The 26,468-nt window shown below is 42.7% G+C and overlaps 1 protein-coding gene across 1 annotated transcript in view; it reads right to left on the reverse strand.

The window, feature by feature from the left end:
* Positions 1–2,601: 2,601 nt before the first annotated feature.
* The window catches only part of LOC147706543 (alpha-2-macroglobulin-like protein 1), a 96,613-nt gene continuing 72,746 nt past the window's right edge, over positions 2,602–26,468 (reverse strand). Inside the window, exons 16-20 of the mRNA XM_086929629.1 lie at positions 19,872–19,962; positions 18,420–18,491; positions 9,868–9,970; positions 8,839–8,880; positions 2,602–3,039 (exon numbers count right to left, since the gene is read on the reverse strand). Coding sequence (XP_086785755.1) covers positions 8,840–8,880; positions 9,868–9,970; positions 18,420–18,491; positions 19,872–19,962 — 307 coding nt within the window. The 3' untranslated portion in view covers positions 2,602–3,039; position 8,839. The remainder of the gene's footprint in view (positions 3,040–8,838; positions 8,881–9,867; positions 9,971–18,419; positions 18,492–19,871; positions 19,963–26,468) is intronic.

Consider the following 26,468-nt stretch of genomic DNA (forward strand, 5'->3'; position numbering starts at 1 on the left):
GAAAATGGGGAGTACGAGAGAAAAGTAGACCCTTTCTCGCTTCTTGTTATGTTTCTTTAATGAGTTGAGCCCAAGACAGGCAGTTCTTTGAACAAGATGCAGGGCTCTTCTGTTTCCTGCTCTGTAGAGTATCAAAGCAGCCAAATGACAAACTCGAGTCTTTCGGTCCCGTGCACTGCAAGATGTTCTGGTGAGTGCCGTTTTCATTCTTCTAACACGTAGCGATTTATTTGGGGTTGTGCAAGCGGGTCAGAAAGCGCCCGCCTGGGTTATTTGGTTCCTGCACAGCTTCAAAAGATTGCACTAATGGATTCCAGTTAAGTTTGAAAAAATACTGGGTGTGAGAAGCTTGCTTTCTCAGTAACCTTTGGTGAGGATGTTCTATTCTGCAAACTTCGTTAAAGGTCTTAGATGAAAGTGCAGCGTGGGGCATGGCGTGCACTGTCACCCTACTACAATCAATGCAACATTTTCAGGTCATTTGACTTTGTTTGTTTAGCTATTATTATTTTTATTTTTTAAAGCAAAGGAAATATAATCCCAGATGGTTCCTTAGTAGTAATTACTGACAGTGAGTGACCTTGTCGACAAAAATGAGTTCGTATTTGGGGAGGGAGTTGTAATTAAGGGATGCCCTTGTCAAGGTGATAAGTCTCAACATTTAAACATGAAATGCACTCCATTCGTTAATAATCGGAGGATCCTCCAGCCAAGTCAGGTGAAAAGGAGACTAAAGCAGCGATGCTTAAAAAAAAAGATAACTTAACTAGCAGATGTGTATATGCATTCTTGTCTATTTTTTCGGGGCACAGAGGATTGTTTTCTGTCAAGTGCAGTACAAACACACCAGTGCTTGTTCTACCATGTGAGAGGTAGGTAGGGCACCCGTAGAATTGGGGGACGCAGGACTGTATATTAGTTCTCTTTTGGGGGGGTTGAAAGGAGATGAGTGGCTCACATCTATCTAGGCCACAAAGGTCGGCTCACATCTGAGCAGTAGCAGGCACTGCACATGGGTCCGGCCACGCTATATTACCTATGAGCAGCAGACACCTTGGTCCCACCGCACAACTCATTTCAACCCATATGTGAGAGTATATAATTGCGTTTGAATAAAAAAAGGCATTGCCATTTATGATGCCAATAGCTCAAACCCTCTCAAATGTGAGACCTCTTGCATTGCAAATGCTTGTTCCACTTTTAACTAGTTGCAGCCAAAGGACCCTATTCACAAATTGCATTTTGTAGTACGTTTAGAAGCTCTTCAATGGTACTACTAAAAATACTACGAAATGCTATTCACAAACCTACCTACGGAGGTCTCTGCTTCTGCATCTCTAATCTTTTAGAAAATGTGGGAGGGACAGGGGGAGTGGATAGAAAATGGATGGAAAATGGGCAATATCAATTACAAAATAGGAGTGGTTAGAAGGAAGGAATAAGGAGGGGTTTAGGGAGATGAAAAATGACTCCCAGTACCCAAAACCATGCACCTGTGGCCACCACCGGTAACCGCCTGCTGAAAATAAGCACTGACACCTCTACCTTAAGGTTTTCGATTTGTCAATTAACAGCAACCCTAGCAATGATCACCTCCCCTAGGGACATCAACAGAGGAGTCAAAATCGTTTCTTCCTCAACAGAGCTACAACTAAGATCATACTCCCAGGATCTTCAAAGGATTAAATTCATCCTTTAAATTAGCCACACACCCTGGGAACTCCTTTAACTCCATCAAGCTGCAAGGTCAAAAAAGCAGAAGTTATCTTCAGTTCTGAGGAGTCTTTCAAAACAAGAGAAAAAGAGATAAGCAGGAAGGATTTCCATAACCTGAAATGCAACAAGTAGTCTGCCATCTTTTGAAGGTGTTGCCATAAAAATTAGTTTGGCACTTTCCATTACAGGCCATAACAACAGAGCATGTGTAGCAACCCCCAGCCAAAGGATTATGCACGTGCCGAGGACAGCAGAAGAGTGTCTTCATCAGCTTGAGAAAGATTGATTCTGTCTTGTCTGCTCTCGTGTTTCATCATTGGCTGGGGGTCAAGATGAAGGTCAAATTCAAAATCTTTAGTTTTGTCCCTTTAATTTACAAGGCCTTGCCCAGTTTTGCACCTGGGAAACTCCAAAACAGGTGCTCCCGACGGACGGCAACTTTCAGCTGCTCAGAATACAAAACGGACAGCATGCCCTCCACAAGATTCCTCGCTTGGGCACTTCTTACCCTGGAATCTCCACATTGAGAGAGACAGAAGGTTTTGCAAATGTTTGAAAATCCCCCTCTTCCAGCAGGTGATGTCATTAGCCATGTCCTTGATCTATTGATGTTTTCTCTTGCTCCACCTCTCCCACTTCTGTGACCAAAAACCCTTTGTGTTTACTCCAGGAGTTTATAAGATATAAAGTGAAAACAAAATGATTAGACAGGTTATACAGCTTTCTATGGAAAGGTAAGAACCCAGTGTTCCACATACACAGGCTTTTTGGGCAGTGGTACTTCCATACTTCTATGTGTGTACGGCCAGCACTCCTCAATGACCCCACTTCACTTGAATGCAATTGTGAACCACATTTCTTATAAATATAACACACACCGTCCTTAATTTGCATTTAACAATGTTTATTGCTTTCCAATGGCAACCTTTTCATCAGAAACAGTTCAGTACATAGAAGTAGGACAATACCTTCAGACCCTGACTTCCTACAAAATACATGCAAACCCTTGAGGCCAAAGACCTCTGTATTCCTGTCACATATATAAAAGGACACCAGGCTCTGTCGACCTCTTATATATACCTTTGAGACATCCCAGTTCCCATTTGCCAACACCTTTGTCCATCAATTTAATATAATTTGGTCATTTCAGGACAAGCATGAGACACATAAGTTGTGGCCTAAAAAAATAGTCTTTGGCAAAAACAGACACTACATCTTCTGCACAAGAAGAAGAAGAAAACAGAAGTGCTTTTTGGAGTGTTGGTCTTCAGCTAGAAAGGTCATTGGGTCTGGTGTAAAGTGTTCGGACTTCTTAATGACAAGCTAGAAAACAGAAAAGCAAGAATCATTCCTATATTCACTTTAACCACTTTTGTAGCATGACGTGAAACAACAAAATACTTTACAAATAAATATTACATTTTCTCAAGAATAATAGTCATGAACGAAGTCATGCACTATGGATGTATCTACAACAGAAATGGTACCGAAGGCGAATGATTAATCATCTTTTTCAAAATGGCCGCTGAAGTGGCATCATCACAATTCGCCGAAGGAATAATGGCAGCATAAAGGTTTGTGAAATTGGCAACAATGGAAAAGAATACCATAGTGCAATCTAGCAAGTATCTACACAATCCTTTGGGGACAGGAGGAGAGGATGGCCAAGGGGTTGTTTTTAAATAGCAACCTGGACATTCACAATTTTTGAAAGAAAAATAGAGGAAAGCAAAAGATATATTGCAAAAGAGGTATTTATTTTTTAATCCTAGGTAGGAAGATCCGAGGTAAGAGGCAGTTGGCCAGAAACCGGGTGCATGGCGTGCATTATTTTCAAATTTCCTTACTGGCTGCTGATGACAGTATTTCAGTGTACAAGGTTTATTACATACATCTGTACACATACATTCAGTGACTAATGCGGGATTGATTATTTATTTTTGTTGCACATAAAGCGTATTTTATGGTTGACACCACAGCAAATCCTCCTGCAAACTGCTCCTACTTTACCTCTGCAGTTATTTATTTATTTATTTATTTTTGAAAGTTTTTTAGAGCATGAACAAGACCCTTGCAGGTATCAGAGCGCTTTACAGTAAATGTGTATAGGCCTATCAAACAATAAAATTAAGCAGGACCATAAGAATAACATCAGAAAGCTTAATAAACAAAAGGACAAATCAAACATTAAGGATAAACAGGACCATAATGAATAGCAGCAAAGATATTTCACAGATAGAAGAGCAAATCAGATAAGGTGCAGAACCGGACCGGTCGGTCTGAAGGGTGATGGTAATACATTGATGATGAAAACGTCAAATAAATGGAACAGACTGTACATATAAAAAGCCAAGCAGTGAGGTGCACAGCAAGGGCGAAACAAGCGGATCAAGGTAGTGGCAAAATTGATTAGGTTGATAGGTAGGATGAATGGAGTAGGGGTTCTCACAGTCATGTGAGGCTATGTTTACGTAAATGTTGCCATAAGGATGCCTTTTACTTCCAATTTGAAGGAAGAGGTGGAGGGGTTCAGTCTTATTTCTGGTGGAAGGGCATTCCATATCTTGGGTGCCATTCCTGAAAAGGAACGATTATACGTTTTTCTTATTGAATTTTTGTGGTTTCAGAAGGAGGTTTTCCGCACTTCTTGTTGATCTTGACCCTCCAGATATTGTGAGTTTTTGTGTGAGATAGCTGGGTGCATTATGATGTAAGGCCTTGAGCGTCATGCAAGCTATTTTCAGGTGGATTCTGGCTTCAAATGGCAGCCAGTTTAAAGATTTTAGATCCGGGGAGATGTGGGCCCTTCTTTTCGAGCCAGTGATGAGTCTCGCTGCTGCGTTGGTGGAGGCTCTTAGAGGAGCTCTAGTGGCTTTGGGGAGACCGCATAACGAGACACTTCCATAGTCCAGCTGAGGTAGAACTAGAGCCTGTACCGCTAACTTGAAGTCATTGGGAGGAAGGAAGGGCTTCAGTTTCCTTAGTGTATTGATCTGAAAGTTTGCTCCCTTAGTTGCATTACTAATATGCTTCTGCATATTGAGGTTACAGTCCAGATCTCTTTTAGTATTAATTGTTACATGCTCATTATTATTAGTAGTATTTACTGCACTAATAAACATAAAATATGGTACTACAAGTGTTAATACCTACCATACGAACACTGTTAACATAACAGATGCAAGACAAACATTAAGACATCTTTGCCTGCACATGCCCTTATTCTGTTTACCAGCCTCAGATTGAGTTCTATCCCTTTTAAAAATCAAAAATTTGTCAAAAATGTAATCCAAAATTACTAAGCTAAATTGTATTAGATTCAGCTAGATTAGTTTTAGGTTGTGCACCGCACACCTTTTAGAGCCATCAGCTCTTCTTCTTCAGCTTTCGGCTTTTACTTCAGAACTTTTTCAAATTCATTTATTTTCATAAATCTCCTCTCTCTTTTTCAGCACCCGTTCCAAAAGAAAAATATTTCATCTAGGGTGGCTTGTATGAACAACTGCTTTGTGAACAAAATTCAAGAAATTCTTTTCCCCAATCATTTGTTAAAGAAGTCACCACGTATGTCCATTCAGGTGCTCTGTACTTCTTATTTGGTATTTTATTTCTCTTTGTTCTTCTCACTTGCTCTTTTTCTTCTGTTTCACTTTGTTCAGATTTGCTAAATATTTCAATTACTGTTTCTGGAACTTTTGTATTCACACATTATTTTATTCTTTTTACTCCTTTTGTCCACTTGTCTCCCTTTTTTATTCTTTTTGCATTCTCATTTTCAATATCACTTATTATTATTATTATTAGTGTGTTTTGTAAAGCGCGCAGCGGCCCCAACGGGGCATCCTGGCGCTGGAAGACTCTGAAAACTAGAGGGACTGGTCGGAGGTACCAAACTAGGAGGAAAAAAGAAGGGTTTTAAGGGATTTACGAAATACTGGTTCTGTCTGGCATGTGCGAAGAGCTAACGGAAGCTTATTCCAGTGCTTGGTAGCACAGACCTCAAAGGTTTTTCCACCAGCACGGGAACGCTTAAATCGGGGAGTTTCAAGGAAAAATAAGGAGTTGGAGCGTAGTGCCCTGGATTTGGTATAAGGGCGAAGAGTATTTTTCAGATGGGCCGACCCATTGCCTTTAGATGCACGAAATGCCAGCGTCATTGCTTTAAATACGCATCTTTTCGCAATGGGCAGCCAATGCAGTTTACGGAGGTGAGGGGAGATATGGTGTCTGGCAGGAATTCTCTCCACCAGCCGGGCAGCGGCGTTTTGAACCGTCTGCAATTTGTAACAAAGGCCAGCTGTGATACCAAGATAAAGGGCATTGGCATAATCAAGATGGGATATGATTAATGCCTGGATCACAGTCTTGCGGCATTCCTCCGGCAGATAGTTAATAAGCCGTTTGATTGTTCTGATTTTGGCAAAGCATGAGGCTGCGACTGTTTGTACCTGGGTATCGAAGCTGAGGTGGGTATCCCAGCGTACTCCTAGGTTTTTCACCGAGTTTTTAGGCATGGGGGCCTGGCACAAGTCTTCGGGCCACCACAGGCTGGCATCCAAGGGAGAAGGAGAGTTGAAAAACAGAATCTCCGTTTTTCCTGCGTTGAGACGGAGGGAATTAGCATCCATCCAGTTGGAAATGTCTCGTAGGCAGGATTTCAGCGGGTCGAAAGCAGATGCAGAAGGGGTATCGAACGTGAAAAGTAGCTCGATGTCATCAGCATAAGATGTAGATTTGATCCCAGTCTGGGAGATCAGCTTAGCCAAAGGGGTGAAATAAACATTAAACAAAAGCGGGCTAAGGGAAGAACCCTGTGGGACTCCCCATTTAAGTGGCCTGGCAGAGGAAGTGAAGGGAGGGGTAAAGACTTGCTGGGTGCGATTAGACAGGTACGATGCCAGCCACTTCAGAACAGAGCCGCCTAGCCCTAAGTCCTCCAGCCTTCTCAGCAAGATCTTATGAGAGACGGTGTCAAATGCTGCTGAAAGATCCAGCAGCACTAACACCGCCCTCGATCCTCGGTCGAGTGTCCATCTCACAGAGTCGGCCATTTCAATGAGGGCCGACTCCGTGCTATGGCCCGACCTGAAGCCATGCTGGGAAGCATGGAGGAGCCCATTTGATTCGATGAAACTAGCCAATTGGGAATGAACCAGCTTTTCCAAGACCTTGGCTGGGGCAGGCAGGAGGGAAATGGGCCTGTAATTACAGGGAAGATCAGGATCTAAATTGGGTTTCTTCAGAATGGGGACGAGGGAGGCATGCTTCCCTTTGGTGGGGAAGCATCCTGTACGGAGTGAGTCATTCCAAATATGGTTTAAATAGGGGTTAAGTAGAGGTGCCAGTTTTTTGTATTCCTTGGCTGGCCAAGGGTCGTTAGGGGAGCCTGATTTACATTTAAGGAGCTCGATCATAGAATCTGCTTCCGATATTACCGCGAATTCAGTCAGAGAGAGTGGCGATGGTATGAGAGGAGTAGATCGCTCGTCGTCTCCTTCTGTATTAGAAGGGGGAAAGGATGTTTGGATGTTTTCAATTTTGTCCGGGCTGGGATCTGGTCAAAGCAGCGGGGTCTGTGAAGGATCTAACAATGTTGAAGATCTCCCTGGCTCCATTGCTGGCGAGTTTTATTTGCACTTGCAATTGATTCAGTGCTTTTGGTATACAACGGTTACCACGCATTTTTTACAACGCGGTACCGTTACCACGCCACTTTTACCACGCAGGTCGTTACAACGAAATGCGCTGGGGGGCGCTCCAGGATAGTAAATACTTTAATTTACTATCCAACTCCTTTCCCTAGAGTCCACGGGGACTGGAGTTGGAATAGTAAATTAAATAATTTACTATTCAGCGCCCCTCCACGCAAGTCGTTGTAACGACTTGCGTGGTAAAAGTAGCGTGGTAACGGTACGTGTTGTAAAAGTACGCGTGGTACCGTCATACATCCGTGCTTTCTCTTGAAGAATCTCTGTTTCTCTTATATTTATTACTATTCACAGAGAATATTAATTTTTCGACAGTAACAATATCAGCATCATTTTCTTCAGTCCCAGAATCTTGTGCCCATTCTACTCTATTTTAATCTCACCTTGGAACGTTGTTTTGTTCTCGTCATTTAGTGTCATGTTAAAAATGTGTTAAACGTTTAGCCCTACTTGCAGATAGATCCATTCTTTAATTAAACCAAAACTAACGATTAATCAATTTCTTAAAACCACAACCTCATTCTATAGGCATATTTTGTAAAATAACCAGTCGAAATCATCCGAAATAATTGACGGGTATTTTAAAGGGTATCAATAGCCTGCGGTCCACTTACTGAAAATAAAAAGATTTTTTTTTTAATTCTGTATAGTGGAATTCTGGAAAGAAATGGGGCTCTCTAATGCTACATCAGGCTCAAGCATTACCACACACCGCCTGTATTTGCTTTTCTTTTCTTCTTTCACAGAGGCGGCAAGAAGTCAGAAATAAAACTTGCCAGCTAGGCTGATGAAGGACCAGGGCCGGACTGCCTATTTTTCCACCGGGCATTCCCCCAGTGGGCTGGAGCGATTGAAGGGCGTTTGCTGAAGGCAGAGGCCCCTCATGGTGCCTCTGCTTCTTTCTTTATTTCCTGCGGTGTATTGAAGCAGGCTCAGCGGGTGCTTCAGGAAAAAGAGAGAAGCAAGATAAGAGGAGAGAGAGAAGAAAGACGAGGAGAGAGATGAAAGTCAAAAGGAGAGAGAGATGAAAGTCAAAAGGAGAGAGAGAAGAAAGACACAAGGAGACAGAGAAGAAAGACAAAAGGAGAGAGAGAAGAAATACACAAGGAGACAGAGAAGAAAGACAAAACGAGAGAGAGAAGACAGACAAGGAGAGAGAGTAGAAAGAGAAAAGGAGAGAGAGAAGAAAGACAAGAGGAGATAGAAAGGGGAGAAAGACAAAAGGAGAGAGAGAAGAAAGACAGAAGGAGAGCGAGAGAGATAGGCGGGAGCAGGGCTGGTTTGAACATTTTTGCCAGGGCTGATTATGGTTCCCAGTCTTGCTGCACTATGGAGGGGAATGTCATAGACATTATGTGTGCCCTGGTAAGTACCTTTTGAGTAGAGTAGTTGTAGCGGTGTTACACAGCCTTACCTCAGTGGCATGGTGCGTTGTACTCCATCTGTGCTTCTTCACCTACAGAGAGAAAAGAGTACACTTCAGGGACAGAGTCTCATTGCTCCCCAGCAGGTCACAGCTGATTTTTTTGTGAAGGGTTTTTCAGGCTGATTCACATAAGGGCTGAAGTGTAAATATTTCAGATGTCTAGAACCACCCTTACATTCGAAATCTACAAGCCAGAATGCACAGAATATGTATGTGATATACTTTTAGAGCTCTGATGCTACACACTCTGCGGATAACAATCACTTTATTGTGCGGCGTCAAGCAGCCTGCTCCATTTAAAGAGTCAAGTAGGGTTTCAAGTGTTGGTATCTAGTGATGGGAAGACCTAATTCTTTATGTATCCTCTTGCACGCGTCGGACCGGTATACACCCGTTACAACGCATCTTTTACTCCGCACTACCATTACAACGCAACTTTTACAACGCATACCATTACAACGCATTGCGCTGGGGGGCGCTCTAGGATAGGGAATAAGTATAATTTACTATCCAACACCTTCCCTAGGGTCCACGGGGACTGGAGTTAGAATAGTAAATTATACTTACCACTATCCAGCACCTCAAAGCGCTATGCGTTGTAATGGTATGCGTTGTAATGGTCGCGTTGTAACGGTAGGTAGTTGTAATAGTATGCGTTGTAACGTCATACATCCGTCGGACCTCAGCTCGGGTGATTTTTGGTGCCCTCATGTGAGAACGAAGTTTAAAGGGGACAGACTTGACTGAACCCAGGCAGCAAGAGCCTGCAGCCAGCTACCTTACAATCGTCTTAAATCCTCAACTATGTCAGCCGTACAAATGCTACATTGACTTTACCTTTGTAAACACTTGACCCGTTAGAGTAGGTACCATGCCTATGGCACCTCTACCTGGTTTTGTGTGCATATATTTGCAGTCAGTAATAGTAGTCGTAGACGAGTAGTCGTCATAATGGCCTCAAAATCTAACCATAAACTGGTCCAGGCATGGGTGCAAATATCATCACAGAGAGCTCACCGTTGTCATAGTAGTCGTAGGCTTTCACTACAGCCGGCTGCAAGTTGGACACCACCACCTGCTGCTCAATGTAGAAGGAATGCTCCTGGGGTTGACGAGTGACCTGTGGGGTTAGGAGATACAAGGAAATATTAAACAAGTTTCTGTACAGTGTAGGAGCTTCTGAGCCAACTCATATCAGAGAGTACCAAATCTGAGACGCGGTGCCACAGCACCTGCTGCACCACTGATAGCTTAGCTCCTGGATGCCTCAATTAGAGCAACTGCAAACTCCAATCCACATTCCTACTCAACTGCTCTCTTTTTCACCTCCTAATTCTTCTATTATGCATACTGAACTCCTGATTCCTCCCTGCACCTCTCTGCCAACCCCTGAATTTCCCATATGTTCATCTCTCGACTTCTCATTCCCTGACCCTTTTCACTCTCATATTTCTCTCTCTTCAATTCTTCTTCCCTTCCTCTCTTTCACTCACATTTTGGACCTCTTCTCCTCTGTCCCTCTCATATTTCTGTCCTACTTATGTTCTCATACCATTCTTTGCTCTCATATTTGTACATCTCTACTTCTCATTCCTTTCATCTCTTTCATTCTCATATTTCTATCTCTCTATTACTCGTTCCATGCCATCCTACACTCTCATTTTTGTATCTCTTTGCTTCTTTTACTTCTTCCTTCATTCTTCTTATGTCAAACACTTTACTTGTCCTTTCCACTTTCACTCTCATATTCTTATTTTTCCATTCTTTCCCTTGCCTTTTACTCTACCTTTTCTATCTCTTTACTTCTTGCCTCTCCTCGTCTACTCTGCTTTTTCTCTATCTTTCCTTTTCCTTTCTTCCCATCAGTTTCATTTTTTTCTCACGCCCTCTTGTTTGGTTGTGACTTTTCCTGTTCTAATTGTGCCACTCTTCGCCTTTGCTCTTTCCACTCTGACGCTCTCCCCTTCTTCTTGGTAACTCCTTAACAACCCTCTTTATCACAAAACATTCTACGCCTTGACAATACTCTACCACACTCTGCCTGGAATGTCAAACACTGATCCCTCAGACCCTGTCCTGAATGGAACATGCTACATACATTTACAGCATACTGTGTGTGAAAAATTGGCCACTCACAACTTTTGTTCTTTCCTGAATCTTAGACTCTGTAGCAATTCACTTGCCACTCATCTCAAAATTGTACATCCACCTGTCCTGAATATGGGACAGTTGCCATATTCCTCTCCCAATCCCCCTAAATGTAACACTGTTTTCGCATGTTTTCCCTGGATGTGGGGCATGGCTCCCCAAAACCTCTATTGGCATTTGTATGTAAGAGAGAGAGAGGGTTGGGAGGGAAATAAATTGAATACTAAACATGAGGTGAGTTATGTGAGGGAGACAGAGTGGAGCTGAAGCAGTAATCTGACAGGATGAGGATATGTGGATGCTGAAGAGAATGTTAAAGGAGGGGTTCAGAGAGGGACTTCCACCCACTCACAAAAGAGCAAACCTATTTCTATTCACAAACTGCACTTCTAAAGTTACTACAGCCAAAAAGGTCCCAAAACAGTAATAAACACACTCCAGCTCCGTGCTGGAGTAAGTCGAATACCACACATGGCCAAACACTGGTCCTGCAATACCTGCTCATACACATCCATAGAGCGACTTATCTTTATATTTACAAATTAAGGTAACATTATTTTTATTAAAATATAAATACATCACGCCTAATTATTTCTATAAATCACTTTTAATAATTATTACTACATAATAAAGATATGTTTTTTAATTTAGGCAGGAATTTTGATTTTAATTTAAACTTACAAATATTTTTAATGTAATGTGTTTAAATTATTACATTATGCCGCTCGCAAGCCGTTTTTGTTGTGTGAGCACTTTTGAACATTGTGACTTCTTCTACCTCCACCTAGGATTGCTCTGGACTTCTGAGGCACGCCGATTTGGGGCCAACTAGCACGACCTGCCGGGTCGGGACTGAGAGACCCAGCGTTCACCACGCTCCATCAACTCAGCGCAGCTGGTGTCTCTTCCCGCCCCCAACGCCCCTTACTTAATCACGTCCCCTACCGCGGATCACGGGACGCGCGCGGGACGGAGCACGGGGCGAAGCCCGGGCAAAGGGCGGGCCGTCTAAGGTCGTCCAAGGACGAACAAGGCCGGGCCGGGCTTGCCCTCTTTCAACGTTGCTTCTATATTGTATTACTTTATATCCTTGTTAATGATCATTAGTACCTAATGATTTAGTCCTGGTATAATCGTCCTTAATTCCTGTTTAATACATTTTTTGCCATTGCTGATAGGAAGTCATTATGCCGCTCCGTTCAGGGAAAGATAGAAATGTCACGCTCTCTTCCTCAGGTGGGGTAGTTACAGGCACGCTGGATCAGTTTTTTAAAAGGGCGACCACCATCCTGGATAAGGAAATTGCACTTACCGAGAAGCGGCTTTCCCTGGACTTACTCACAGGGAAGCGCTCATCGTTAGGTGTAATCGGGACTGCAGTATCGCCTGTACCCACGACGCAATTAAGTTGCGGGACTAGTACGAAGCAGACTAATGATGCTGAGTATAATGAAGCGAGCTGTTCTATTGCTAACCTATCTCTTTCTAGTGTAGGTTCTAGTATTGGCAGTGTCACTGAGGTATCTAATCCAGCTGAGGTACACAGTTTACCCCAAATAATCAGTGATCAGGGATCTCCAACCATTCCTACATCTAATAAAAGAAAAAGAAAGGGTTGTGCTTCTAGGGGTGGTCCTGCAAAAATGCAAAAGAAAACTGGCAGTATTATTCCAACATCATTAGCTGTTCCCGACCCTTCTAGGCTGCACATGGCCCCATTAGATGTTATTTACGATTCCACCTCTTGTATAGCTAATGGTGATGGCGGCTTGCTGGGTAAAATTGAAATACTTGTAAAATCATTGATGCTCCCATTACTGGAGAGAACTAGGATGATGGCCTCCAAAATAGATCAGATTGAGAAATATGTCCTAGAAAATTCACTTAAATTAGATAAAATGCAAAGTGATATGGCTAACAGGAAATCCCTCCGACTGACGTTGAGGGATCAGAGACGGGTAATAGACAAAGGGTGAATCAATCGACCTTGGCCTCTAAATTGAATAATCAGCCCACCAAAATTGGCCAAAATAGGTCCCTAGTGGGTAAAAAACTACTAGTCAGCTCAAAACCTAGGGCCAAGGATATTGTACCCAGTCAGCAGTCCGCCCCTTCCTCATTAGAGGCTGGTAGAAAGCCTAATAGCCAACCGTCTGTAAGTAACATCGTAGCTATTCCTAACATTGCTTCCCAGTCTGGTTGTGGTATAAAATCCAGGTCACTGGAGGATGATCATGCAACACTGAAAAAGCAATCTGCATCGTCCAAAGAATATGGAATAGCGGCCAATAATAGGTCGGGGATGGCACTAACGCCTGATTTGCCCCCAGAGGCCAATCCTTTAGTAGTTATCTTAGCAGGTGTGCCCAGTTTGGCAGAAAATGTGAAGGAAAATTTTGCCTCACTGAGAAATAAGGTAGCTAATTTGCTAAACATGAACTGACCGTTGCCCCCCCATATCATGAGCGAGATTGTAATGGTTAGGAGGACCTCATGGATTGGTAGATCAGCTAAAAGCATAGCAGGTGATTGTATAGTGGTCACTTTTAGAGACCCCAGAACTGTCTCCCATATATGTGCCTGGTCTAGCCAAGGAACCAACGGTATGATTATGACACTACCACTAACCTTCTTCTACCCCCCTTATAGGGTGGATGCAGAAATAGGGAATCCTATGGATTGGATAAGAATAGAGAGGAGGGGTGGATATAGGGGAATGTGGAATAGACCGGATCACTTATCCCAGAATAGACCAGATCCTATGTTTATACCCAACATGTTCCTTAGTTATAACCGCTTTAATTGTCTTGAGGCGGTTGACTGACTCGGTCCCGACTGTAAAATGGGGCTGCTATGTGACCAGGAAGGGGTGGAAAGTATGCCTTCTGAACAGATGGAAACATCCAGCCAGATAGTGCCAAAAAAACGGGGATAAGAGATAATGAAGGCAGCGTTGACCCAGGTATGCAGGAGGGCGCGAACTTGGGCGAGCTAGGTGACTATTCTAGGCTCAGCGCGCCTGGAAATGATAGTTCGGTCTCCATCCAAGTATCCCCTGTGATAGAGAGCCATGGCCTAAATACCAATTTTGCTGACACTGGGCTTGGAGAAGCTGTATCTAGCGATAGGACAAGAACTCTCGAACTGTGACAGACCAATGGACAAACAGGGTATACACTAGCTTCCTGGAATATCGCAGGTTGGAATAATAAAAAAGACCTTTTGGGGTGGGGAGACATTGTGGAAGGCTTTGACATTCTATGCCTCCAAGAGACATGGAGTGTGGAGGACTTAAGTTATGAAGGATTTGTCTCGTTCAATTCACCAGCCCAAGGTCCTACCATGGGCAGAGCCAAAGGTGGTCTCTTGATCCTGCTATCCATTGATCCACCTGTGCAAGTTATTCTTTATGAGAAGGTTGGTTGGCACTCCTAACTATTGTGGCTAAGTCATAAAAACGGCTGCAATGTTTTATTGATTAACTACTATAATAATTTGCCGGATTCATCACGCCTGAATGCAGTCATTGAATTGGAAAAGGCCATGGAAATGATTTGCCGAGTTAACCGGGTTAACTTTGTACTCATCTGGGGGGGAGATTTTAACGCCCAGATGTGCCCATTGTCTTTTAACAGGGTATGTGGCTTTAATGATGAGAATGGGGATGGCTGTTTACATTTTGTCCACAGTACATATGGGGAATCACTGAACTGGGTCTTAGCAAAATATGATTTAGTTGCTTTACAAGCCACGAAGGACTGTGAGGGTAATATTGTCCCTACATTCACCGGGAGGAACGCCGCAACGGTTATAGACCATGTGCTGATCTCGGGCAACATTAGCGGGTCCTGTGATAGTCTTGTCATTTTGGACCTAGCGATGAGTGACCATAACTGTGTCACCATGGTAATAACTATTTGGGGTAATAAAGTATTGGCCGCTAAACCTGTGGTTACTGATATTGCCCCAACTAGATCTAATGGCTACAGGATTAAATGGAGGGGAGATAACTCGGAAAACCTTCTGACTAAGATCGTGGTAGCCTGCCTACCAGACCTTAGCGTCTGCCTGGACATTAATACTGATTCAAGGGACATTTTGATAAGTTTTAGTCAGATTAATGCCCAGGTTGTTAACATCATGACCATAACTAAGTCCAGCAATAAGAAACAGAGGACTGGATCGTTTGACTCTGCTTGTTCGGAGTCGCTACGTAAGTTAAAAAAGGCATTAGCTATTAGGCCCAGAGACAAGCTGATTATTCACAGAATTTTCAAATTTGCGACTAAGCTTCGGGACCGACGTATCCACGAAATGTTGCACATCTACTGTTGTATATGTGTGTCAATTGCATTATATGGATCCGGCTTTTGGGGACAGAGTAGGCACATGGATCTACAGGTCGAGGAAAATGCTTTTATTAAAAGACGGTTATGTCTACCAAAATCAGCCTCGAACGAGATTTCACATCGGGAACTGGGTTTGGATTTTTTGTCTAATCTAATCAGCCTAAGGCCCTTGATGGTGTGGAGAGCAGTCTGGTTGAAGGAAGAAACTGGCTTTACCAGGAGTATTATTAGTGATTGCCTTCTCCTAGACAAGTGCTCACTGATTCCATGGATCCATTATGTTGTGGTAACAGCTAGAGACATATTTAACCTAGATGTCAAGGCTGACCCCGATTGTTTATCTGATATCCCCAAGAAAGAGCTAAAGTGTTGTTATATGAGTAAGAAAACTTATCTTCGTAGAGATACAAATATGTCGTTAACAACGTCACAATTCAATTTTTCCAATGTGGTGACACTTGGCTTCCAAAATTATTTGAGGATTGTCACTAAACCATCCCATCGGTTTGTCCTCACGAGACTGCGATTAGGAATAGTCCAGCACCTGGTGGCATTCCCTCGTATGAAAAATCATTCCTCCTCCCCCTGCCCTTGTGACAAGGTTACTAAGCAGAGCACTGTGCATTTTTTACTTATCTGCGACCTTTACTTGCACTTGAGAATTACGTATTTGAAACCACTATTAAAATAAAAGGCTGTAACGACGACACAATCTGCAATGAGCCTTTTGTTCTCCCTAGAGGATCCAGACGTTTGCTTCTTCACAGCCGTATTTATTTTAAAATCAATGGCCATTAGAAAAAGTATGGTTTTTTAACTTTCCCTAAGTCTTATCTGTATGTGCCGAATTATGTCTAAATCTCTGTTATGTTTTTTTTATCTCTGTATTTTTGTACTGGTATTTTAAATGATATTAACAATAGAGTGTATACTGTGGAACGTAAATCGCACATATTTTGTACGCTTTTATGACTGTGAAATAATCGAATAAAGCTTTTGAAACTGAACTGAGTTAATAGTGCTGTCACTTTTTGACATTTTGTTCTACATTTAGAAATGAGTATATAAACTAATTTAAATTACTACTCAACATAAAATTACTTTTACTATTGTTTTTGAAAGTTTACTCAATATTTTTATTTTTCTCTCTACTTTACCATACCAGAAAAATCCTACCTAAAGTAACATGCTTGTATTTACTTATTGTGTATTGAAAATTGCATAGGTTATGTATATAAAATCTTGATTTTTTTAACATAATAGATTATTATTGAAATCATTTATTACTAAATGATATGTAATATATATATATATTTTTCATGAGATCAAAGCCGCTGCTGCAGCCAAACCGCATTGTGCCGCGCATGTTGATGTAATAAAATTAGGTTGGAGCATCGTACCTGGCTGCCTGCATCAATGTTGTGAAAAGACGCACGTTTGTAAGGATTGACGGGAAAGTGATATATATATTCAATTTAATTTGTATAGATTTTTACTATGTTGAAAGAAGGTATTTAAATTTACCATTATTTCCTATAGAGTTCTATCTTAATTCCCTGCCTCCATTAATTTCTATGGAAGGGTGTCGCAGTAACAGTGGTTGGACATGTGTGGTGCTTGACTCACTTCTGCTCCTGTTTGGCTGTAGTAACATACATTAAAAGAATGTATTCCACCCCCTGATTCGGGGGTTGGAGACTTGCGCGTCTACACTTTTGAGTAACTTTACACTTTTGGCGGACGCGTACTCTGTCTCAAATGTAACAGATATCCTGTGTGAGGGAGCCAAGTTGTAGATTCCAGACCAGAGTCCAGATTTACGAAAAAGTCACCCAACACAGTCCAGCAGCCAAAAATGCTGCACTGCGTTGCGTGACAGGGAGAGAGCAGCAAAGCGCCATATCTACAGAGATATTGCTCTCTCCTCCCCTCTCCCTAGCGTGGTTGCAGAGGTTTACTGTAGAGCACCACACACACAACTTTGCATCATAGTGCAAGGGTGTGTGTGCGTGAGTCTAGTATAGGTTTTCTACTGGAAGGATACCATTCCAATACAAAATACTATGCCAAGACTACTTTTATTACTTTTCCTACTTTGTTTGTGTGCAGTAAACTGCTGCACACATGCAAAGTTGGAAAAGAAAGGAGAAATAAAAATATTTCTCCTTTTGACACCTGTTTTCAAGAGGCATTAACCCATTCCGTGCTGCGTGAATTTTTTGCGCTGTGTGGGGATTTTATTGAGTGGGTGGGATTCGGAGCACACACCCACTGTGACGTCAGACAGCTGGAGGCCGTCCGAAGCACACAAGGAGTTCATTTGGGGTGCACAACCATGTCTATTATTGTTATCAGATAGGGTTTAATGTAAAAAAAGATGGGTGGTATCATGGGAACACCAATGCACCACCCATGGAATGCCCCCTTGACGCAGAGTAACTGGGTTGCATTACTTTTTCTTACAAACCAACCCAAATACCAATTTGCATTAGTTTGCAAATCCTAAAAAGATTTTGCATCAGGTCTGCATTAAAAAAGCAACACAAACCAATGCAAAAAAACTTTTCTAAATCTGGGCCAAGGTGCGAAAGAGCGGTGTTCCTCTCTTTGGACAGGATGCGGAGAAGTGCTGTCCGACATAGAGGGTCGTCTTGCTATATTCAGGACAGTGAGTGAGAAAGCAGGGTCACACATTCAGGACTGAATGCGATGGGGCAGGATTCCACATTTAAGGCAGGGTGTGAGGGAGAAATGTACCACATACAAGACAGCACCGAAAAGGGTAGCATCGACTTTGGCCATCAGAGGGAAGATGTGCAATACTGGAGCCCTATAAACCCTGTTCCACATTCACAACAGGGTTTGAGGACTGTCTGGTTCTCATTTAGGATAGGGCTTGAAAGATCAGCTACCCTCATTCAGCTTTAGGTGGAAGGCAGCAGAATCATTCTTATAGGACAGTGTGAGGGAGAAGACGGTCCACAATCGGTATTCGATGCAAGGCGCGACCTATTGATGTTCACAATCAGGACATAATAGGAGGTTTACATAGGAGTCCCAGACAGTTCTCACCTCATCCAGATAGACAGAGACAGTACTGTCCTCGGAGATTTCTGTTCTCTTCACCAAAGGATTCTTTTTTAGCTATAAGGGAGACAAAGAGAGGGTCATGGTTAAAGATAGTCACACTGACAGGTCACCAGGATCCTGGACTGGACTCTCCTGGTTATGGGGATCATGGAACTTAATGGGCCTGATCCACACACGTTTCTTACCTTTTTGAGTAAGTTTATTCTTTTGAGTAAGTTTACTGCTTTTCAGTATTCACAAACTGCACTTTTGTAGTAACTTACACTGTTATAGTAAGTCCAGGACTACACATGGCCAACTGCTGGTTCTGTAACACTCTCCTATACATATAATGGAGGTAGGGACCTACTACAAAAGTGTAAGTTACAACAAAAGTGTAAGTTACAACAAAAGTGTAATTTACCACAAAAGTGCAGTTTGTAAATATCTAAAAGTATTAAACGTACTAAAAAATGTAAGATACTAACAAAGCGCAGTTTGTGAACACCACTTGGTAGTACGTTTTGTAGTACTACTGTAGTACTACAAAACGTACTTCAAAGTGCAGTTTGTAAATCATTACCCATGTCTTTGGAAATGAGCAATCTGGTTTTGTGATGAATATTATAACAAAATATACAGACTACTTTTGCTTGAAACTCAGTGCCATCTTCATGGACTTTCTCACTTTCCTAAAATATAAACATTGCAATTCTAGGTGAAATCAGTCTGCTTCAAGTTTTGCCCTGGTGCAAACTTTAGCAGGGGGCAAATAAAGTTTGCTTCATTGTCTATTACACACAACAGATATACAAATGGATTTGCCCTACTTTTTCGCATCAGTGAGAACTTTCTGTAATATGGCCCACGGACAGGATTCTTGATTCACGCTGGAATCGACACCGGTTCAAAGTGCAGTAGTAGCACAGTGGAAATCAGAGCCAGTTTGGAATGACAGAAGATCACAACATCACCTTGGAGATGGAAAGGAGGAATCCAGATTGGAGTCCTTGTACTTTCCAAAGCAGACAGCACGTTACACCATATCCAATAATACATTCCAAGAGAAAGCCTAGACTGGATCCAAGGGTCTTCTCAGATGGGAATTAACTTCCATTTATTTCCCAAAAACAGTGACAGGCAACATCTGTCTGGTACACAATTTAGAGCCTTATTTAAACTTTAGTGGACAGTAGACTGTCAAAAACAAGGTGGAAATTTATGTGCATTATAGCCTATGGCACTTGTAATAACCACTACATTTATGATGGAGTATCCCGTCCTCCGCACTAAGGTCCTTAGCTTCGATCAAGTGTCACAAGGCAGTGAGAAGGAAAGGATGGAGCGTATAGGTGGCCACACCTGGAATGGATGTACATTCACGCAATATCACCTGCAAGTAACAAACAGTTTGACGTCTGCCATAGGACATAGAGAGAGTAGATGGTTCCTTACCGCTTTCACAGTCTCTTTATCGGGGGAGAATCCTGAGACCATTTTAACTTCAACCAAGACCATGTTGGTTGATGAGCGACCCCCGTTGTAGCTGCAATAGAAGGGGTGGAAACAGTGACGAGCTGGTGAGATTGTCTACAACAGAGCAATACAGATCACATAGTAACCTTTACTAGCCCATTGATGTACTTGTGCATTGGAATGGACGCGTGTCAGTGTGTGTGTGTGCTGGGGGTATGTGTGGGTGTGCACATGTGCATTTGTGTGTATGTGTGTCCCCCGCGTATGTGGGTTTGTGTGTGGTGGTAGCAGCTCCACAGCCAAAAAAGGGAGTTGCCAAGTCAACAGAAAATTTATACATGTTCATGGCACGAGCCACTCCTGCAAAAAAAAAAAAAAATACAAATCATCTGCTCGGCCAAGTCAAGATGGCGGACCTTTTGTCACTCATGCTAGTTTGAAGTTAGCCCTCTAAAGTTGGTGTCCATTAAAACATATATACATAACTAATATCTGCCATTTGCTGTGGGTGTTCTCCCAGTGCATATGGATATTTTATTATGTTTTTTGTGATATTACGCCCTGTGTCGAGTATCCTGTAGCCATCTCCCACTGACACTTGCCACAAAGGTACAGAGTCTAGTGACTGCCTGTGCTCAGTATGTAAGACTGCTGTTGCTGGAGGCAATGGGACACATGGGAGACCTGTCGCCTTGTCCATCTCCTGATACCCTTGTCCAAACAGAGCTCACATTAGCTGCCAGAGCCAAATGCCCATCATATCTTTACAGGCAATCAGATGGCCAGCTCAGTTTCAAGCTTTCAGTTTGCGGCCACATATGACATTTTTCCTACATTTTTTACCCTATTTCATCATTTTCTTTATATTTTTTATACCATAAAAAATTACAGAAATCAAAAAACCTGTTGGCTACTTTGCTACCTGAAGCTAGAAATGGCACCTGCACTGAAGCTGTGTCTTTTTGCCAAAATATGATGGCGACCTTCTAGTAGCTTTTGTGCAAACCTTGACGAACACGTCCATAAAGTAATATAATTTGAAATTTTGGGCCAGATGTAGGAAGCCTAATTCCGGTCGGTAACGGCCGAAATTATCGAATTTCGGCTGTTACCGACCGGTATTAGGCTACTGAGATGTAGGTGAACTAAATTGCAAATTCGGTAATTTACCGATTCGGTATTTTAAGGAATAGGTAAATAACTGATTCCTTAAAATACCGAATCGGTAAATTACCGAATTTGCAATGTAGGGAGCACTCAAATGAGTGCTTTTCCCATTTTAGGATTCGTTATTTAACATCAACTATAACTTGGTGGTAAATAAAGAATACCTTAGAAAATGCAAATCTGTGCATTTTCAACTGTGCCATGTGGCAGACATACATGCCCTTAGGGCATATATGTGTGCCACATCTGCACACAAGCACGATTCAGGGGTGCAATAGGATGCCAAAGTGACACCCTGGCACCCTTGAATGTTTTCCCCATTTTACTGAATCGGTATTTACCGATTCGGTAATTGCCATGGAGGCCCATAGGAATGAATGGCAATTACCGAATCGGTAAATACCGAATCGTAGCGATTCGGTAATACTTACCGAATATTTATTTACATTGCATTTACCGATTCTAAAATACCGAATGGGTAAAATTCTGTATTTTAAAATCGGTAAATTTCAATTACCTACATCTAGCCCTTTATGTTTTGGGACTCCTCCTGTGCCTTTTCCACCCTGATCAGTGTCAACTTTCCAAAATCAAGCTTGCATACTTGTTCAGTTTTCTTTACACTGTTGTGGAACTTTAGAAAACAGGACAACCGATATGTGATTGAGGCGCAGTCATATAGCGCTTCAAGCTGCACTTGACTTTTTTAGGACTTTCAGATAACAGATGTTATTGTTACCCACTCATAGTAATCAATTTGTGCTGCGTGACCCTTTCCAGAAATCGAACCCTTGACTGCCAGTCATCATTTTATTTCAGCAGTGAACCATCAGTTTATTAACCCGTTGCGTGCTGCCGTCGGCCGTCGCGAGCGCTTCCTCCCTGGTGCTGCGCACGTCCAACAGCTGACACAGCCCCGCCCGCCCTTTAGAACACCCGTACCGTTTAGGCGTTAAGCTGTTACACCAGCATTGATGACTGCACATGCAAACTCTTAGATAGATGTAAAGTGTGTTGTGGTAGGACCATTAAGGATAAAGCCTGAATCAATCTATACTTTTTTTTAAATACCACAAACTTTCTGTGCATTAACACACTTTTACATATACACTTTCCAGAATTTTAGTGAAATTATAGAAGGTCATTTGCTTATTTTGTCCACTAAAAATAAGTAGTTTTGTCAGGAATAATTGGAGTTTTAATCCACGCCTATCTAATTCCTCACTGAAATCCTTTCAAGAATTGAGGCCTGGCATATTAGATTTTGAACCCCGTGTAATTTTAGGACATTCCCCCTTCTGCCCCGTACCTTCTCGAGAACTGTAGTTAAAGGCAAATGTAAAAATTCCACCAGTGTATATACCTATGTTTGTGTATATATGATTATATATATAAATATATATATATGTGTACACATATATAAATATATATATATATTAGTAGGTGAGCTGCAGCGTCTTTTGCAACAGCGTTATTTTTTTAATAAGTGCAGTAGAACGGGGGCTTTTTAAAAAAATTGTTTATTTCTACTTTTAACAGAAATTTGGTTCCTACCTTATTGCCTCATACTCTCTCTCTGCCCGCTCCGGTCCACCGCGGCATTTTGCCGATTGTTGTGGAGGGCGGTACTTTACTTTGCATCGTCATTCTCCTGTTGACGCATTTCCAGGGGTGGAGGGGTCGGAACTGGTCACTTTGCCGGCATTTAGGCATGGGCAGACGTCGGACAAGCCCGTCTGCGCCCGTCCGCACCTGGACGTTGCCAGACGCCAGCAACGCTGCCGGTTTTGGGGAAAAAATGCTTTCCTACTCGGGAAGAACTTATATCCAACAAGCTGTGGCTTCAGCTCATGGACACCCACGTCATCTTCTCCTACCTTTCCATCTGATCACCGCTTGGACATCAAACTGCTTAGTCTCAATTGCCAGTCTTTAGTCAAACACTATCTAGATGTATATGACCTACTATCTGACGAAGCTCCCGATGTTCTTTTTCTGACAGAGACATGCTTGTCTTCTGACACGGTGGCAGAACCAGGGTTGGCTCTGCCCCCAAGGTATAACATCATTACCCTTAACTGGGAGACAAGAGACGGCGGTGTGGCAGTTGTGTTTAATTCATGTTATACCTGCACATTTGTCACGGAAGATGTACCAGGCTGTGAATGTGGTCGTTCGGGATCTCTTTTAACGCCAATTATACCATGTCCGGCCTATTGGTGTATCGACCTCCAGGTCCCTCAAAGGAGTGTAGGGCTGCAATGGTTGACACAGTAGGCTCGCTGGTGGTAAGATGTACTAACTGCTCTGTCATTGGTGACTTAAACCTGCATCTCGACAACCCCCACGACCTAGAAGCAGCTTATTTTTTTGCTGACCTAGCGGCCTGCCAGTTACACCAACTGGTAAACGGCCCTACCCATTCTGCTGGACACCTTCTTGACGCTGTCTTCTCCATCCTCCTATGCCTCTCGGTCTCAAATCCTATTCCTATATGCTGGTCTGATCACTATCTGATCCCTATGTCACTGTCCGGGGTCGTGGCCTCTCAAAGATCATCCCAGAAGTTTTTGCTCTGAAGCCCCTGGCATAAGCTACATTTTGATCACTTTAGTTCTGTCATTTCGTCGAGTATGCCCAGATGCGAAAGACCCAGACGCTGCCAGTGAAACATTGCTGGACTGGCTACAACGCCCTCTGGATTATTTGATCCCTGCCAAACAATCAAGATGTAGGAGTACTAAAGTGAACCCATAGTACAATGCCAACCTCTCCAAGATGCATAAAGCATGCAAGCGAATGGAGAGGGCGTGGAGGCGAGATTTTGATCCCTTATTGAAGAACTGCTATCAGTCAGCCATTAAGAACTGTCATAGGGCTGTCCAGAAGGCAAGGGCAGCATCTTATGCTGAGGACAACAAAAACAGTCACAACCCTTCTGAAAAGATTTTTCTATTCTTAAAAACCTTAAAAATGCTGGGGCACCGGTGATGTCTGCCATCAAGTCCGATAAACATTGTGAGGACCTCGCCGCCTTCTTTATAAACAAGGTGGATAACATCTATAAAACATTCCCTCAGGTCAGTACCGGCTTGACCCTGGGACTGCGCCCCCTGCTGCTCATTCTTTGACCACCTTTCCGCCAGTCTCCAAGGATGTGCTACCGCACTCTGCTGTAAGAATAAATCCGGCTCCACGGCTGACCCTATGAAGCCTGACCAGTTGATAAGACTGCTCCCTGTGCTATTAACACCTCTGAGCAAAGTCATCAACATGTCCTTGTCAATGGCCAAGGTTCCTAGGTCATGGAAGCAGGCCAGGGTAATGCCACTTTAAAAGAAGCCTACCCTTGACCCAACAAAACCAGAGAACTGTTGCCCTATTTCCCTACTTCCTTGGTCCACTAAGATCTCAGAAGCCTCTGTCAACTCTATCTTGTCAGGTTACTTGTAGGACAATACCATACTGGATTCCTCCCAGTGCGGGTTTCGCCCGGGTCTGAGCGCAGAGTCTGCCCTCCTAGCTGCGACCGAACAACTAAGAGCAGCACTGGATGAGGGACGCACTTCGGCACTAATCCTATTAGATCTTAGTGCCGCATTTCATATGGTCTCCCATCAGATTTTGATACAGAGGTTGAAGGACGCTGGCATAATGGGTCTCGCCCTGGAGTGGTTTATCTCCTTTCTTTCGGAGAGGTATTTTCTGGTATTTTCTTCTGCTTGTTTTTTTGCAACCTTTGCTGTTAGCTGCCTCTCTGCTCTAGCGCCAGGACCCCCCCTTTGCTGTGACAGCTGTTGCGCTTTATAAATCAGCCTAACCTATATATATCTTGACTATAAATACCTACAAGCAACCGTCTGTACAAGAAGTAGGTCTGACCATCCAGCAAGCACCATGTGATCAAGACCGCAGTAGCAGTCAAAATGCGTCATGGACAGAAGGCCTTTGTAGTTTGTTTCATTGAAGAAACTATGCCTGAATAAAGCACTTCGTGAAATATACATCGTGAGGTCGTCCGTACCTGTTAGGCAGCAGTAGCAATCTATGTTGTCCCAGGAACATATTGGATGTATATATATATATATATATATACACACGAAACTCCAGAACGCCACCTCTAATCCCAACTCAGATCAGCGAAGCAAAAGCAGGAGACGGACCACCAGATCGAATTACAGGTTCTTTATTTCAGTCTCAGCTGGTTGAAAGAGCAAGACGCGTTTCGGGCCAAACAAGCCCTTGTTCACATGCCAATATATATATATATATATATGACCGGTTTCGGTGCTCAGCCTTTCTCAAATGCCTCAGTCCATTGAAAAGAATCCCCTCTAAATATATATATATTCACTGAAAAAACCATAGGTTTCAGGGGCGTTATAGTTAGCTGGACATTTCACTCATACAAAACCATTGAAATTCCCCCGTTATAGTTAGTTCAGCTAACTATAACACACATTCACTGGATGATGTAATCAGCAATGTCATCAGTGATGTCATTTGAGTCATGAGTGATGTCACTGACCATGTCATGAGTGGCGTAATATGTGACGTCATCAGCAGTGCATTGCGGGCACGCGAGTTATAGTTAGCTGAACTAACTATAACAGGGGAATTTCAATGGTTTTGTACGAGTGAAATGTCCAGCTAACTAAAACGCCCCTGAAACCTATGTTTTTTTCAGTGAATTTCTAAGGTTTTTTAAATGCTAATTTCTAACTATAACGTGCCTGAAACCTATGGTTTTTTTCAGTGAATTTCAATGTTTTTTTTAAATGCTAATTTCTAACTATGCCTAAAAAGGTAGGACATGTGAAGAAAGAGGAAGAAAAGCGCACAAAGAAGCAAGACAAATGCTGAAAGAGTCAACAGAAGTCCAGAAAGACAAACTGAAGTGCAGGAAGAAGCAAGAGATGTGCAGAAAGAACCATCAGAGGAGCAGAAAGTTCTGAGGTGCCCCAACTTTTTACTGACCGGTACTGGTGGTAACTGACTTAGACTAACCAGGTCCTGAGCCAGTGCTATGCTCAAAGACACTTAGAATACAGTGAAAACACCTACATACGCTAGGGAACACTATGCTTTGGAGTACCCCTGTGATTAGCATGACCTTCTCTGTATTTGCCATGAGTTAGTGCCTGGGTCATTGCATGAGTACATGGGCACTGAGTGGATGATTAGAGTACTGCAAGGAGAGTGCATGGTGAATTTATAAGTGCTTGGGTTTTGGCGGAGTGATTGGATAAGTTTAGGGTGCTGGCTGGGTGATTGGAGGAGTGCATGGGTAGTGACAAGGAGATGGCTGGACTGTATTATTAGTGCTCAGGGGATTGTAGCATTGTATGTGTTAGTGTCTGGGTCATTGCATGAGTACATGGGTAGTGACTGGATGAATAGAGTGCTGCA

Source organism: Lissotriton vulgaris, chromosome 7 (genome assembly GCF_964263255.1).
Source record: "Lissotriton vulgaris chromosome 7, aLisVul1.2, whole genome shotgun sequence".
Lineage (NCBI taxonomy): Eukaryota > Metazoa > Chordata > Amphibia > Caudata > Salamandridae > Lissotriton > Lissotriton vulgaris.